Source organism: Lissotriton vulgaris, chromosome 2_1, assembly GCF_964263255.1.
Source record: "Lissotriton vulgaris chromosome 2_1, aLisVul1.2, whole genome shotgun sequence".
NCBI classification, from domain to species: domain Eukaryota; kingdom Metazoa; phylum Chordata; class Amphibia; order Caudata; family Salamandridae; genus Lissotriton; species Lissotriton vulgaris.
In genome coordinates, this window is record NC_141687.1 from 1,029,183,073 (window position 1) to 1,029,201,143 (window position 18,071).

At 40.6% G+C, this 18,071-nt stretch overlaps 1 protein-coding gene across 2 annotated transcripts in view; it reads right to left on the reverse strand.

The window, feature by feature from the left end:
• Positions 1–18,071, reverse strand: part of TANC1 (tetratricopeptide repeat, ankyrin repeat and coiled-coil containing 1) — a 773,242-nt gene that overhangs the window by 226,795 nt on the left and 528,376 nt on the right. For both annotated transcript variants that reach the window (XM_086956663.1, XM_086956662.1), the window contains exons 11-12: positions 10,001–10,232; positions 5,766–5,932 (exon numbers count right to left, since the gene is read on the reverse strand). In XM_086956663.1, coding sequence (XP_086812789.1) covers positions 5,766–5,932; positions 10,001–10,232 — 399 coding nt within the window. The remainder of the gene's footprint in view (positions 1–5,765; positions 5,933–10,000; positions 10,233–18,071) is intronic.

An 18,071-nucleotide genomic window follows, 5' to 3' on the forward strand; every position in this document is an offset into this window, starting at 1 on the left:
TGCAGCATGCAGCTTCTTACATGTGAGATTTTGTTTCCAGTTGGTTGTTAAAGTGACCACATATTGAAAAGGCGCAATAAAGCATGTTGTACGGCATATACTGCATGTGGGAGAGACTCGTTGGAACGGCGCTACTGCAGTAAAAAAGTGAATGCCTGATCCAATTTGGAAAAGCAAAGAGGTAGGAAAAACAGTGTGGTGGTTATGCTGGCAATGTGAGGTTCCCGGAAAAAGGAAAAGAGTTAAGTGAAATAATGGATGCCCTCTGGGCTAAGAAAGGACATTTAATCAGGAGTCGCAGAGGCAAAAAATAAAGTGTGTGCCAGAAATTTCTGACCCATTAGCCGGTTGCAGGTCAAGTGAACGAAGAAACAGAGAAAAAGAAACTGACTACACTAGGGCTCCCTTGACAAGTGAGGATGAGGCCACACCCTTTCCCTCCACACTGGAGTCATAGTTAAGGTCAGTAATGGACCTACATTTTTTTACCTTGGCCCTAAGCTAATAAAGACCCAAAACAACAGCGGGAATCATACCACTACTTCCAATGTAACATCAAATGTGCGAAAAAGTGGGTGAGACTGTGCCACAAACTATGGCAACCTCTATGACCCCTGCACTTCAGAGAGGAACTAGAGAGCCCACTCCTAAAGCAACACTTCATCTATATGGAACCCACTAGATATTGGACTGAGGATACCTCCAAGCCTCTTCTTCTGGTTATGGCCCTTTCCTCATCCCATATTCCCACCTTCGCATTCCCCTCCTTGCCCTTTGTATAGTGCTCTGTAACTAGGCACTACGTATATACATTTGGCAAAAGGAGAATGTATTGTAATCACCCCAGCGGATAAAAAAATCTATACACACAGTGAAACAGCATAAAATAGTGTCAAAGCCATTTCACTGGGACACAAGAAAATGCTACGTTTTTTCTTCAACAGAGACTGGGATCTCTTCAGAAATAATTATCTGTGCATCTGTATTCTTTTCCACTAAAACTACGTTCCCTTCTAGAATCATAAGGGAGACTTGCTCAAAATGTTGTAGTTACACTTAAACATATAACTTTTAAACTGCACTTAATTGACGCAGAAGCAACATTAACTCTATCCAGGGATAGACAAAACTTTGCACAAATGGGAACAAAATACATATTATCTCCTCCGTGAAAGTAGATGAGGCACCAAAAAGATTTAAGAGACAGTAGTGGCTCTGGAGAAAAGGCAACTATGAGAATCTTCTGAAAGTCCCTTCCTATTCCTCTAAGATGTGAAAAGGAATTCCTGAGATAAGCTTTTTGAAATTACTTCAAAGTGATATTAACTACAACAGAAAAAAGTAAAGAAGTAAATAAAGTAGGAGTCTCTGCCCTTTCTTCCTGCCAGAAACAGTGGATGTCCCTTACCGTCTTTCTCTCTACAGGAACACCTACTGCACACAGAGTACAACAGCCTGTATGACCAGTAACCTGTACGTAGTAATGCATTCTGCTCCCTCGCTTTTCTAAGCATTTGGAATCATTAAAAGGAAAATATATCATCAGTGGATCAATCGGGTTATTAAAAATAGGTTTTAGCTCAAATTTATTTTAAATACAGCTCAACCAAACTCAGAATCAGCTTGGGAGCACATATGTCCATGGCATAAACTCTATAAATGCAGGTATAGCTCATATGGTTGTCAAAGAAATGAGGTGCTTCTTTGCCATAACTGTAGAGCATGGAGGCCTTCAAGGGAGGCACACCAGTAACCTTGTACCACCCTCAATTCTAAAGAGTAAACAACATTTTAAAGGCCAGGCGATCTCAAAAGGGACAACTGTCTGCCATAGAACTCAAGTTCGAAGTAACTTTATTCGGTTTCAAAAAGAGAACCACAAAAGTGCATAAAATCAGCAGTACAATTTATAATTTCAATGACCTGTTTACAAAACAATGTGGATGGCGAATCGTACAGTTCAATTGTTAAGAGGGAGAAGAGTAGGATAAAAAGAATACAATCCTTAAAAACCAATCTTAAACTAGACACTTAGAATGCACGATGATGATTCTAGCTAATCCAGTTCAGCTCCAACTACTAATACCGTTTCCTAATAGCAATTGCAACTTTAATAAAGTGCATATATCAGCTGTAGCCAGAGCATGCAAATAATTAAAACCATCAATATAAAAACATGGCCTAATTTCTTTTCAAATCAGGACTAAAAATGTTCTCCTAGGCTCTTTGTAAAGAGAGCAAAATAGCATAAAGTGCGATGTTCTTTGGGCTGCCAAATTGTCACAAGGGCAGAGCACCAAGTGGTCTACCCAGCCAGTTTGTTTCGGGAAAGCTACTAGGAAATGCATAGTAAATAGAAGGAATCTTGTTAAATAAAAACGTGTCTGGATATTTGTAGTCAACGTTAAATAAAATTGTTGCTGAGTGGGGAATAAGCAAAGAGGGCCTGCTTCCTCAGGTTGATAGGGGTGAGTGTTTGCCCCTATGGAATGCACCTCTTTTATGATCTTTTTCGCAATCTCATTGATACTAGCTGGGCTATCAAAATAATGTCCCAGGCCTAACTTATAAAAGCTATCCCTGACAAATTGAAGCCAGGGAATAGTTAGTGCACCATCAAGTTTAAGACAATCTTTTATAATCTCTCTGGAGAATGCCAGCTCTTTCGATAACCACATTTTGGCCCATAAAAGTAAGAGGGAAATGTGTATACAATCTCCTACAAAGTCAAGCCCTAACTCCTAATGACAAAAGCTTGTGGGGGCACTATTTGGAATCATGAGTAGCCTTTTTATACATTTATTTTCCATGATTTGCAACTGGCGGCTGTTATGATACCCCCATACGCCTGCATCATTTGTTACCACAGGTAAGCATATGGCTTTATAGAGTGTAACTAGCTCTGTCACCGGTTTATGTCCCCATTTGGAGGCAAAGCAGGAAAGTCCCTCAACCACCCTACCTACGTTGTGCATCTTTGTAGTGACAAACGTATCCCAATTCAGCTTATTGTTAAAAAGATTCCCTAGATAATGAAAATTATTCATTTTATCAATCCTCTTTGCAACCACGGCATAATTTCTTATCTTGGTCTTTTTAGGCCCACATACCATAACATAAGATTTTGTAAAATTAACCTTTAGGTCGAGTGACAACATAAAATCAGAAAATGCATTAAGAGATTTTTGAAGGCCATTTGCTGTTAGGGTCATTAAAACAGAATCATCCGAATAAGAAAGAAGCAGAGCCTGGGTGCCCCCAATGCGTGGACAGTCAAGATCTTTATCTGACCAGAAAGCATCAAGGCCATTGGTGTAAATTGTACTGAGAGAAAAGAGGCTAAGATGCATCCCTGCCGGACGCCCTCTGTCGATGCAATAGGCCTAGTTTTTTCACCATTGGCGCCCTATCTAATAGTTGCAGATGTGGAGGTGTGAAGCCTACGGAGAAGAGAAATCAAAGGTTCCTCATCTCCCATTTCCCCCATCAGTGCCCACAGCTTAACCCGATTTACAGTATCAAAAGCACTGGACATGTCCATGAAGGCCAGGTGGATAGAAAACATCCTGGCCTTCATGTACTTGCCCATAATCAGGGACAAGTTGAGACACTGTTCAGTAGTGCCCATGCCCCTCCTAAAGCCATACTGTTATCTTGCAATCACCCCTACGTCTGTTGCCCAAGTTTCAAGTCGAGCAAGGACAACCGTTCCCTGCAACTTTGCTGTGGCATCAATAAGAGAGGTGGCCTATAGCAGGAAGGGTCACGTCTGTTACCTTTTTTAAACACAGGGACCACTATAGCCTCTTTCCAGGATGACGGCATAGGGCCGGTCACCATTGCTTTAAATACGTTGGTCAATAATGGGGCCCACAGATTAGGACTGGTTTTAAAAAGATCTAGAAGCACTCCATCCAGGGCAGGGGCTTTCATGCTAATTCCTTTGGCTTCCTCAACCTCAACTACTGAGATTGAAGCACTTAGGTGAAAGGCAGAGATTGGATCTTGGAGCGAATCCTCACAGGGGGCCTCATGTAGGTGGCCTTTGGGATTACATATGGCCGCATAGTGGGCTTCCCAAACATCCCCCAAAATCAGGGAATCCATCCTGCCCATCTCTCCATTGAATAATGGGCGATTTATAACTTCCCAGAAGCTTTTCGAGGTCTTAAGGGTTCTCGCTCTTTCCAAATTGTTCCAGGCCAAACACCTCAATTCTTCTTTCTTCAGCTTCACTATACTTTTATATGCCTTCCGAGCATGCTTAATGTGAGCCCTATCTCTGGGGTGTGTGCAAAGCCAGCTTAAAGGTTGTGTGTGCTCTTGTGCATTCCACATTAAACCCCCTTATCTCCGAGGGGTCCATCACCGTAATTGACTTAGTCAAGTCTTTGGCTACATCGGAACAGATCAGTTGAAATTCCTGAATAATCTCAGCATCATAGGACTCAATATCTTAAGATCTATTCAGGTAAAATATCAGGCAATGACCAACATTCGGAGTGTAAAGTGTCCTCTCTCTACTAAAAGATAATATAAAGAAAATGAAGCCAGTTGAGTCTCTAGGTTTAAATGGAAAGTAAATCTGTGCAAACACAGCGAAAACTGAATCGATCATCATCTGATAGCTTTTGGAACAGAGATCTGAATGAAGCTATGAGCTTGAACTCAAGTAAGTTAAAATCTTAAAGGTTTTCACATTTATGGTCAATATACGACGAAGATTCTTCAGTCCTTGCACAATCAAAACAAAAATATCCCAGTACTGATTTTGCATACACTTCCAAAAGGCTCCTTACCATTACATCCTTTTTCTTATCAATGGCAGCCAACAACACTAACTGTGTATTGAACTGCCAATCATGAAACACCTATTACTCTTTAATTCCATACTTCTCTGTATCTGTTATGATTTCTTAAGGTGCTCATTAATCATGTATGGGTTTTATACAAATACCACTGCACATTCTCCCTCTTCAGCCAAATACTATTGCACATTCTCCCTCTTTCTTCCATTGCAAAGCATCAGGATGCTTGTGGGATTGATTGCTCTATTCATGCAATAAAAATTGTACAGTGTGCTATGGTTTTGTTGCCACCCACAAATATTCGTACTTCTTTCTATTCTCAGTATGGCTTAGTACAGTATGGAAGCACTGATTATGGATGACTATTCTTGGATACAAATATTGCAGAAAATCCTCTCAGTGGCACAAACTGGTCACCTATCTTTCGTTTGACCACTGGTAACTTGGTAAAAACAATTTAACACTAGCTTTCATTCGAAACCTAGACTTTAATTATTTCTTCCGGATACCTTTCTCTTCATACTTCTTATCCTCTCGTTCCAGTTGCAGTAAGCATTTAAATGCCTTAATTTCTTTAGTTCTGGCAATGTTCTCATTCCTTTCTAGACAAAGATTATTTTCATCTAGGACGTCCAGGTTGTGTTAACCAGTAAGTACAACTCTTGCATGATAAGGTTGGGGGAAGAAAGCATATACAAATTATTGATCTAAAAAAAGAAAATGTTCAACAGTTGCTACAATGAACTGTCTCTACCTGATGCAGGTAGCAAACAACATTTTTTACTCAGCTTTTCTCCTGTTCACTTTGTGCTGTCACAATGCATGTGCATAATCTAGTGTGTACTCTAAAAACATTAAATTTCATTATCACAATATCACTGTATTTGTGGAGCTTCACTGTATGTAGTACTGTTGGCGAAGAACACATGCTTGAATAAAAAAAAAACTGCCACTAACCTGAAAATTTGTACGCACAGTCACAATCATTTTTAGCCATGGAGGAAATTTTGAAATAATTTTAGTGATGAAAGAAGCAACTGTATCACCATAATCTGGTTTGTGGAATTCTGCTTCATTTAAGCCATCTACCAGAATGATATATTCTTCATCTGGAATTTTATGCTCTAAATGGAAAAGAGGCAGATTATAAGAGCATTTTCAACATACTTCCCCAACTGCTAAGTTAGTGTATTTATTAAAAGGGAAAAACTAATGTAAATCAACAATATTTTTGGAAGAACAATTCAAGGGCTATGAAATTCAATACAGAAACGGGTAGTACTTGCAATGACTGGAAAAACAATCTACTGGGTTTACAAATACAGGCTCATTTGTAGGTTTTAAAACAAATAGAGGATTCGTCCTAGTGTTTTGGAAGTGTTTAACTTCTTGATTTTTGATTAATACATTTGCATGTCATGGTGCTTAATAAATCCAAGAGTATATTTATCGAATACCCTGGGTTCCAAGGTTCAGAATGACACACTGGCTCTCCTGAGTCAAAATACAAGAACTCGTACAGCATTTCCCCCATATATTGAATCTCACTTTATCACATACCCCAAAAACACTACTTGTATTTGTTCCACTCTTGAATACTGCAAAATTATATTTACTCTCCAGTTTACATGCTATTTCTATACTTAATTGTATCGAACTCTAGCTAACAAAATGTTGCTAAACTCTACCATACTGTCAATTCTAAACCAATTAGCTTGTCTTTTATTTCTGCATAAAAAATAAAAGCAGCAAGTGACATAAAATGTAATTACTGCTCATATGTCTAATATCTTTTCAAACTTAATTCTAAATCTGTAAATCCTATTTGTAATTAAACAACAAATGTATCCTGTTCACCAAACTTGTAAGTAACACTCTAAGTACAAAGCTAAACCTTAGACTGGGGTGAGGTGGCAAATTTATTCAACACTCAAAGTGACATTGGTGTGTACAAAATCCATGTTTGTCCCACTCTGAGCTTTTAGTGCCAAAACTAATGGCTTCACCTGGAGTTCGACAACAACGTATCCGACTTCGTCAGCCCCTCGACAGCCACAGCCTTGGACTCAAAAACTTTTATGGGGATAAGCCACTTGCTGAGTCCAACCAGCGCTCGATTGCGAGGGGACTGGAATCATGCATAGGACTGAAATAATACATAGGTTTCGGTCAACTGCAAAGCGTAACGTTTGATTGCTGCTTTACTTTTTTGTTAGTGCTTTTTGCCGTAAGACTTTAAAAATGTACATCTCCGGTTCCTCTTATGTGATTTTCATGATCTTGGTGTCTTTTTAATCAATAATTATTTCTCTCCTGCTCTGAACTGTTTCAGGATTTTATTGACTTGTTTTCTGACTTTTACAACTGTTGGTGCTACTTGAACTAAATTGCCTTTCTCTAGGGAACTCCCTGCTGCTTGTGCTACTGCCCTAAGGTTTTGACAAAATCTAATCAGAGTGATTTTATTAAGCTGGCAGGGGTACACCGTGGCAAATTTATAAACCAATGCCTCAAAACTCTGATTTGTCCTTCATTACCAGGTTAAGGACATCAGTTTGCAGCTCTCGCTACTGTGGTTCCACAATTCTTAACTGACCACAGGGGGAAGCTGACAGATTTCAAACGCTCCCAGAGTGTGTCTGAAACTCACCAGCAGGACCATGTAATACCAACCGTGAAAGCACTCCACTCTCTTCTAGCAAATGCAGATAATAAAAGGAATTCTAAAAATTGGTTACCATAAATCAATTCATTTCTCATGCTTCTTTTCTCCTCCTGCAGACTTTACAGAGTGATTTCCCTGTTCATTTTAATACAATTTTTGATGCAGATCATGGACCATTTTAGCAGTTTTTGTGTAGGTATTTTCTAAATGTCGTCTTATAAATCCCAATCTATGTTCTCCAGAACTGCATGCATTCCTCTTGTTCAGCTGCCAATAACGAATAGTATATCGCTAAAATATTCTCTTTTTCGATAGTTAAACTCTCCCTTTGTACTCAAAGACGTGCATGATTCATCTCACTCACTTGTTAAAATGTACATTACACATACAGATGTATATGGAGATATATATTATACAAGCAAGATTAGCCTCCTCTCGACACAGTTTGTTAGCCATACATGTATAATTAATTCAGTATCATCTAGTGAAAAAGATTGCATATGAAAATATTTCTATATGCCTAGTGTTTGTTTATCAACTTGCATGCAAAGTTCTTGACTTTCAACAATACACAGTTCCAAGCAATTGCTGGACAAACATATCAAAAGCAATTCTGTTGTGTAGAGGACTTTTACTGTCCATCCATTAATTCCCCAAGTTGTTTGTCCTCTTCCAGGTTTCTGTGCTCTCCTACACATACTCAGAAATAGTCCAAGTTTAGTTAATAGAATAAAGGTGAAAAGGAAAACGCTACTGGTAAAGGATAGAGTTAGATCAACAAAGATCTATTTAAATGTCTTCTTTGCACAGCCTCAAAGAATTTGGTGACCCAACAGACCGTGAAAAGGAAAAAAATATATAATTATAATATTATAGGTAAGATTAATTTTATTCAAATGAAAATATTACCCACATTTCTTTATTTATTCCGCTCTATTCCTTTGTCATTTAGTATTTCGTTTTTTAAAAAATTGGACGGAATTTTTAGCAGCTTCATTTGGGGGTATCGTAAAGCCCGGCGGTCTATGGAGCTGCTTAAGGCTGCACCTGATAATGGGGGATTGAGCTTCCCAGATTTTAAGTTGTATTTTTGGGCAACTTTTCAAGGACGCTCACGGGGCTTGCTTAAAACAGATAACCAATCTTATTTTTTTACTTTTATGTTAAATTTGGACTCTAATTTATTCTTGTTTAGGGTAAATGATCCCAATTATTTCAAAAGGGTGAAATTTAAGACTGCTAAGGACTTAGTTAAAATTTGGTGCAATATTTTGGCTTTCTGTCATACCTCTTTTAACCACCCTAGACTTTTATTATGGGGGAATCCTGGTCTTCCTGGAATCTTTAATGATGGCACAACTAAAAGCTGGCTTACATGCGGTATAAAGACACTGGGGGACTTATATGGGGTGCAAGGCGTTTTGAGTCGCTAAAGATTTTATATAAGGTTACGGAGTCAATGAGGTTTAAATATATACAATTATATGATTTTTTTATTCGTAATATGAAACCTTTTGATTCATTGGACTCGGATATCTGGGACTGTTTGTATTCTGATAAGAATAAATCTTTAATCAGTATTGGGTATAAATGTTTTAATGCATATAAAGTTAGTGATTGTTCTAAACTGGCAGAAAAATGGAGTCAAATGTTGGGGATTAACATTACCCCGAATTTGATTAACTTATCTCTTCGTAACAACATTAACTCCACTTCTTCTAGTTTAAAGCTTCAGCAATTAAAAACTACTTGTATGCTTTATCACACCCCAGAAAAGATATCAAAATGGTCGACAAATGCCTCATATACTGAACGAACCAAATGTCCCAAGTGTGCCCTTGTTGCTGCGGACTTGGAACATATGCTATTCTCGTGTCCTATGTTATTAGAATTTTGGACGGCACTAGACAAAGTAATGAAACAAAAATTGATTTGTTCTCCGTCTCTCACAGCACCTTTAATTTTACTCGATATTCATTCTGCCAATGTCCCACAGCAAACTTTAATCACTATTACATTGTCATGTGCTAAGCTAATAATCGCTCGTGCTTGGATTTCCCCTACTGCTCCCCATATTATGGAATGGTGGTCTCTGCTTAATGAAATTTATGTGATGGAATTTGTTTTGGCCAAACAAAGAGGTACACAATCGCTAATGAAATTTGAGAAAATTTGGGATTCTTTTTGTAAGTGAAGCTTAATTTGTGTTTAAGTCGTTGTTAGTTCCTGCAACATCTGGTTCGGTCTCATGTTTATCCAGCTAGGAAATATATTGATGAATTTTGTATCAAAAGTAATTTTCATTCTGTTATCTTTTTGTGTTTTTTTTTAATAACGTGTATCTTCTGTTCTATGAGTTGCAAATAATAAAAAAATTTAAAAAAGGGAAAAAAAATAATCAAACTTTCCTCCTCTTTTACATTCACCCCTTCTGAGTCAATTGTGATCAATAAGTAAAGTATATTGAAATAAAGACAAAAAAAATAGTTTTGACCTTGGCTTAATGAAGGTCAGAGTCTTTGCATACCTTGTCGCAAGTTCACCAATGGTTCCAATATCCCTCTTCTGAAAGCTGCCACAGGATCCTGGACACATGACCTGAGGCTAAGCATGCTCTGCACAGGAGTTTCCTTTATTAAAAGATCCCTATAAGCTGTTAAATGGTGAGATCGGCAAAGTAAGGCAGCGATACTGTGAACAAACTCCGGCACAAGACATGTGTATGTGTTGTCAGCTTGGCAATAGTGGTAGGCAACAACCTAAAACAAAAAAAATATTTTATTACTTCAATTTGAAGCTTTCGTTTACGTAACTGAACATATGAGTATTTTCTGTAAATATTTAACGGACAAGCGAATGCTGGGGTATGTAAAATTGTGCTCTAGTCCTTACTTTGTGCCAGACAACAGATTCCAGACACCTACACAGGCAAAATGTTCTATGTGTGAATTTTAGAGATGTTATTGTCCCTAGTGCATTCTTTAAATATGGCATTCCAACCTCTGTTCTTAACACTACTGAAAAGTTTAAATACAAATATGCAACATAGTACTCAGAATGTAGCTGATAAATGGAAATTCAAAACTAGAGTACATGTAATAGACTGTATATACATTAAGTGCACAGAGCTAAAACATTTCCAATGTTATGTATCATAGGCTACAATATTAAAAGATGCTGTGTTACGACCAAAACAAATAATAGAGCCCATTTCGGGTAGAGGATTTTCAGATACATTTTACCAACTGCTCAAGTGCAGTAAAAAGGTATTCTCAAACTTTATTAAGCATAGGTACAACACAGGCAGCAGGAGGGCTAGATACACAAGGAACACGTACATAGCAATAGAATACGCCTGGGTGTACACACACACACACACACTAAAGTGAGCAGTTGCTACAGCTCGTACTGCTTGTAGTGTCCGACTCCTGGCAACATGGTTGAAGGGTTGATTTGAGCAAGGGAGCAGAGAAGCCACAGGTTGACACAGTCAACGAGTCACACAGCGTCACAAAGGGCACAGAGCACAAGGGATTATAATGAGCAAGAAAACACAGCGAGCACGGGTGAGGATGGCAGAAAGTACAGGTTGGGAGCAAGAAACTGAGAATACAAGGGGGCATGGAAATGCAAGGGGTTGAAATGGCAGAGACAATAAGGGTCTGGGAGCCAGGGAGGCGAATGGGTGGTATGCAGATCTAGGCCAGGAAAACACAGGGGATGGGGAAACAGAAATGAAGGCACAGAATGGGCAGAAGCAGGGAAGAACACAAAGAGCAGAGAGCATAGGGGAAAACATGAGCCGGGCAAGTTTGGGTGCTCAAGAGGGGGAACACGTAAACACGGCGGAGAGCAGACAGGGGGGTTCAGGGGGCAAAGAGAGCATGAAATGCATAGGAGAAACACTCTTTATTGCTGTTAGCACATTATTCAGAAAGTGCCCTACATGTACCTGATGCAGTTGAGATAATTAGAAATTCTATAGCGTATTATAATTTGATGGTATGGTAATCAGTGAGATAACCCACCTGCAACAGAAAGCAGTAAGTAATGTACCAGTCAAGGATTCAAAATCCCTATTCAAAATACCAATAAGCTGACAAAGGATTTTTCATCCTTCAGAGGCAGATAAAACATGGACCACTGAGTTAAGGACAGTAAGACCTGTCATTCACAACACCACATAACTGCAAGAATTTCTTAGTAGATGAAAAATAAAAACAATATGATTCAAGGTGGCATAATGATCATTTGAAAGGTGTTAACACTATTCTAGTCCATTTAATTCTGAGTCATGTGTGGTTTCACCTGCCACAACCTAGTAATATTTTCGTTTTAAAGTTTAAGTAAAAAGTCAAATGCCAACCACTAAATTCCGGATCTTCCTCACTACTACTTAAACCTCTGCTGAACGCTAGTTATTAGGGGCATAAGGCTACAGAAACCTTACAAAATATCAGTATTACATCTAAAGACAGACAGGTGTAATTTGTGATTCACATGCTTCCGGGTTGGGGATGACGCTCCACTGTGAATTCACATAAAATAAAAAAGAAGTAATGCTACTTGTACGGGCCCCCATTCCACAAACTATTGCATCTATCACTAGAGCGGTCCTAGTGGCCTGGTGCTCCGCCCTGCGTTACAAGGGATTGGAAAAGAAACTTACTCTGGAAAAAGATACCAATAGCAAGATGTTGTTGGTAAAGTGTTTATTGAAACACGTCCTTTCTCAAGTCCAGTCAAGTCAGTAATGTCCGAACCACAACAACTGACACGAGATAGCACGAGGTGTGACTCGTGTTATCTCATGTTATACATCGTGTTATACAACACTTACCCAACACACACCTCTGTGGCACGGCACGTGCCTGCGCGAGACAGAGTCCCTTGGGGGCTTTCGGGATGTTTGGGTGGGTGATCATGTCAGGGCCTTCCCCGATCTGCAACAGCATCACTCCCTACATACGGCCTAATTTTTCAGATACCTCCAACTCCACCACGCCCTCTCTGCACACATCACTTCAGGCACCTCACTCCCTGAATTTAGCCCACTAGAGACTCAGGTTATGATGGGGGACTTGGCAGGGAAGGGGTGTACCGGATATACAGCTCCCTCGTGAACCTTAGATTCAAAGCGTGCCCGTTGGGAGGATTGGGCGGGTCTCCTGGAGGAGGCGGACTGGCGCGATGCCTTTATGGCACCTAAAACCCTGACGACTTCCTCTAAACTGCGCCTCGCCCAACTTTATTACCTCCATGTGGCTTATCTCACTCCTGCGCGCCTACACAGGGCGGGACTGCGCCCCTTCCCAGAATTCACACGCTGCAGTCATGGCCCGGACAATTTCTATCACATGGTATGGTTATGCCCTGCCCTTGCTCCATTTTGGTCGGGTGTGGAGTTGGACCTTATGCAGGTTCTGGGGTGGCAGGTCCCTCACGATCCCATACGCATTCTTCTGGGAGTTTTCGATGGCTTAGATGGCTCTAGAGCCGATAAGCGTTTTTTTGGGCACAGTGGTGACACCACAGCGCCGCGGCCTGGGCCCAAGCCAAACCCCCTCCCATAAGAAAGTGGCAACTGATTGTGGATTGGTGGGTGTCTCAAGAAGAACCCCTCTTTGAGGCCAGGGGATGACCCGAGAAATTTCTGAAAATCCTATATCACTACACGTGTTGAAGGCCACATAAGGCGCCTTGTGGGCAAATGTTTTGGAGTCCTAAAGACCCTAAACAAAACCTTAGACCTCCTCCCTTTATCGGCCAGAAGAACACTAACGCAGGCACTGGTGACCTCGCGGTTAGATTATGGCAACATTCTGTTCCTTGGGGCAACCGAGGGCAGCTTAGGTCGCCTACAAGTCATCCAGAACTCCTCCGCCAGACTGGTGTTAAGAAGACCCAGGAGAGCTAGCTCGAAATTGGCGCTGGATGCGCTTCATTGGCTGCCGGTGAAGAAGCGTGTGCTATTTAAGTGCCTCCTTTTTTGCCACCGTATTGTCTGGGACAAGTCACCAACATATCTGAAGGAGCTAGTCAGCCGATATGAGCCTACCAGGACCCTCCGTTCAGAGGGTACCGGTTTGCTGACAGTCCCCAGGATCAGGAAGGCGAGAATAGGTGGACGTTCCTTCGCGTTACTAGCAGCTCAAAATTGGAACAAATTACCTCCTGTGCTGCGACTGGAGGGCAATGAACTGCGGTTCAGGGCTCTGCTCAAAACTCACCTATACACTGCATAGAGTCTGGGTGTTCTAGGCTGGTTTCACTGGTAGCTTAGCGCGGGGACACGCCGTGATGGCGTTACTGAGCGCTCTATAAGCTCTTTTATTATTATTATTATTATATTATTTAAACGACATGACTACCTCGCAATTCTTCACTTATGATTGGGATTCTTGCTGTTGGCCGGGGATGGACTCTGACCTAATATGTAATCGTATGGGGTCTTTAATTTGTTTGTTTTGTTCAAATGCCAATACATTTGATTATCAAACCAAAAAAAAAGAAGTAATGGTTGAGCTGTTCTTTAAATCCAATCAAACCAGTCTACCCGATGCGCATCAAATTAAATTACGATAGAGGGTATTTTGGAGACATATCAACAACCAGAGTCTTAACTGAATTGTTTGAAGGGAAAGTTGTGTTTGGAAAACACAACCGTTTTGGGACACATGTTGTCTCCTAGTGGCTGATTTAACCATCATACGAAATAGAGCATAATCCTTTGTCTCACCTAACCAAAATGTTTTGACCCAAGACAAATTAAGGATTTTGTCTTCCTATGCCTCAGATACCCATGCTGCAAAAACTTTAAAGCTTAAAACAGGATGGGCTCCAGTACAGTTATATTCTTAACATTGAAAGATTTATTAAGTAATGTTGGTACCCTTTGACAAGTATTATGTACACAATCCTGCTTCATGGAGACCAATACAAATTGGTAAGCTTGACAATGTCATTAGAACATGCTTGCACTGAAGTAAATCCACTGGCTTCCAGTTATTGAACAATACATTTTTACAAGGTGCTTCTTGGTCACTCGCCCAACTTCCTTGCCAAATTATTTGGCCCATACCTATCAATCAGACTTATAAGACCTGGTAATTTGAATCTACTAACTACTCGACTGACTTGATGCAAGAAATTTGAGAGTAGATTCTTCCGTATTCTGGGGTCTTCTGTGTACAAGTATCATTCACCACAACCTAGATTGGAAAATGACCACCTTAAATATAGGATATACTTAAAGACCCACCTCTTCACCAGTGAGCGTGGTTAGTCCAGTCATTTAAAAAAGGTATGAACTGCCTTGCCTTTTCAGTCACATGCAGAAAACTGGTTCAAGCATCTCTATAGAGCTTACAGGATTCTTCCTTTTCGAGGCTTTGTCACCATTGGGTATCACCAGCAGACTCCCTTGTCTGGATGATGGACACTAGGTTCGGCCCATGTAATACACAGAAAATAACTTTCTCTTACCCAAGTATCTTCATCTGAAAGCACTCTGAGGTCACTATAGGGTGTAATGTAGCTTTTTTTGAAAACATACAATAAAATAAATGGTGCTACAGTATCAATTTACGTAAATTGAGTCTTCTGTTATATTGTATACTACCATTATCACAGCTTTCTGGCAATTGCTAGTTTAAACAATAATGATATCAAGAGGATAACAGCATGTTTTGTGCCACATATACACAAACACAACTATTTTAATATTTACAACACTCTACATTGAAATGCACAGCATTAGGACTCACAGTAGGCAAAACTATATGTGTAGTCTTTGATTCTCAGTCTGAGCGAGGCGAGATACCGACCCTTGTGAGCAGCAAATTAAACTCATGGCGGCTTTCTGGCACAAACCCATACTCCATTCGATGCCATGCCACGGTGGACCACAAGCTCCTCATCACGACTCTCCAAGAAAGAGCCGGCCTTGGCGAGGTAGTTCTCAAGTGGTTTTCCTCCTTTTTACACAACCGTTCGCAACTAATAAAAATCAAGAACTTCACCTCCGATACCCAGCAAGTCAACAAGGGTGTCCCCCAAGGATCGGTGCTCTCCCCCCAGCTCTTTAACATCTACATGGAGCCACTCGCTAAGTTACTCAGGAACGCCAACATCAACTTCCACCTCTACGCGGACGACACGCAGATTTACCTGGAAATCTCCTCTCTTAAAGACATCCAGAGACTCAACGATATCCTAAATGAAGTTCAAGACTGGCTGACAAAGAATCACCTGAAACTCAACCCCGATAAGACAGAAACACTCCTCATCTCAAACAAAGAAGATAACCCTCAAATCACCGAGTGGCTAAAGTCGATCGATGCTCTCAAGGGTAACCTCACGCTAGCAGACTCCGTTAAATCCCTGGGCTTCACCTTAGACCCTAAACTAACCCTGACAAATCACATTAAGAACTCGGCGAAAAGCGCATTCTTCAACCTCAGACTTTTGAACAAAATTAAACCTTACATTCCCAACAAGGACCTCAAACTAGCCACGCAATCTCTAGTTCTATCAAGACTGGACTATGGGAACTCAATCCTAACAGGCATCCCCAAATCCCACCTGGCTCCACTAAAAACAACACTTCACGCGGCAGCAAGAATGATCACAGGCTGCAAAAAATATGATCGCATCTCCCCGGCTCTTAAAGAACTCGAATGGCTCCCTGTGGAAATGCGAAGTACCTTCAGAACGGCCTGCCTAACCCACAAGGCCCTCCACACCGGCAAACCGGAATACCTGGCTAACAAGCTCAAAAAAGCAGGCCAAGCCAGAAATTTGAGAAGCTCTAATTCCCTACTGCTCATCCTACCAAAAACCAGAAGGAAGAGAACTGCGGACTGCTCTTTCTCAGGAAATGCCCCCAAAATATGGAACGCCATCCCCCCGCACATCAGAACTCTACCGTCCTATGCAGAATTCAAGAGCCAACTTAAATCCTTGTGCCTGATCCGCTCCCTTGGTTATGGATAACTTGGAGCTGCAAACGTCTCAGAATCCATGCGGTATTGTTGAATCCAGTACTGAGAAGCCCTGCTGTCCGAACTTTTCTTCTTTCCAAATTGTCTATCGCCGATTACTTTTATTGGGTTTGTTTCATGTTGTTCTCTCTTTCATGCCCACTACTGTGAAGCGCTCTGATACCTTCGGGTCTTGTTAGCGCTATAGAAAACTTCTAAATAAATAAAATAAAATGTATGTGCGCCACATGTTGGTAAGATCAGTAAGAATGTTTGATGCTCAGTGAAGTTGACAAAAAAAACTGGGACAACTTTTATATTTCAAGCTAAAAGCTCACTTCTTCTGGACCACCCACACTCTCCAAGAAAGAGATTATTCAATTTTAGCCGATGAAGGCTGTAGAGTGTGCTGACCCGTAACCCACCTACAGCAAGGTAAGGCATAAGCCAAGAGATTCCATGCTTTGATTTCTCAAACCAATGAATGTTGAGCAGCTACACTGTTGATGGTGCCATAGCAAAACTGTGCCTCGGGGTACTGGGGATTGGAGACTGAGACAGATGCCCCACAATACTTTTCTTGATGGAGGCAACACTACTCTTTGCCCCCTAGATCTTCCTCCTTTGGGGAGCTGCAACAACTATTCAACCCTTCCACAACTTCTGGGTCCTTGACTTAGGAGGACTATATTAGTATGACAGGTTTAACTACTGCTGTCCTGAATGTGAGTCAATACATTCCGCCTGTTCCAAGACGGAGAAGAAACAATTTGCATACATAAAACCAGTAAGCCCTTGTACATCCAATGATCGCTTCATAGCTCATGTACAGCATAAAAGTACTCCTTTTGCAAGGCAAGTATATGTGATGCATCCAACTACATTCTGCCCTACAGCCCATTTGCTGTAATACCACTGCCTTAGCTGGGTTTGATAAAACACATTACCCGCTCTGAAGAAAATGTGAGTAGGGCAAATAAAAACAATAAAACCCAAAGCCTCTACTTCAATGTCACTTCCAGGCAGTCACACAATTTCAGCTCTAATTGTAAAAATATATAGAGATACATGGGTCTATGTTTTGGTGTTAATGGGTCCTTGGTACAGGATCAGAAGGTGTAAGAGAAACTAAAAAGTTAGGATTACCGACCAAAGAACAGTGCAAGTGGTGGTCATCAGAGGCCTTAAAACGGAATAAGCCAAGGCTTTTAAGCGCCGCACATACCTTGGGTGTCAAACCTGGCAAGGAGGACAAACAGATAAAAAGGGATGGATAGGCTTGTTGTGTTCGAATTAACAATACCTCCATGAGTTCGCAATTGAGTCAATAAGAAAGTCGATATGCAGAGAATAATGTACATAAATCAATACCATGAATAAAGATCACAGTAACTATTGGCATCAAATATTCAGTAGCTTTATATTCCATGCCTAAGTGCTTCCTGCTGATAAAAATGCATTGTTATTGATTAAAATCATCACACAGATGTAAACAATGAATCCTATCAAATGCACTGCGGTTTTCACATACATTACTAAGAATGTAAACCATACTCCACTGCATCAAATACTGAATACATTCACCAGTTAGGAAACATTTTGAAACGCAGAATCATT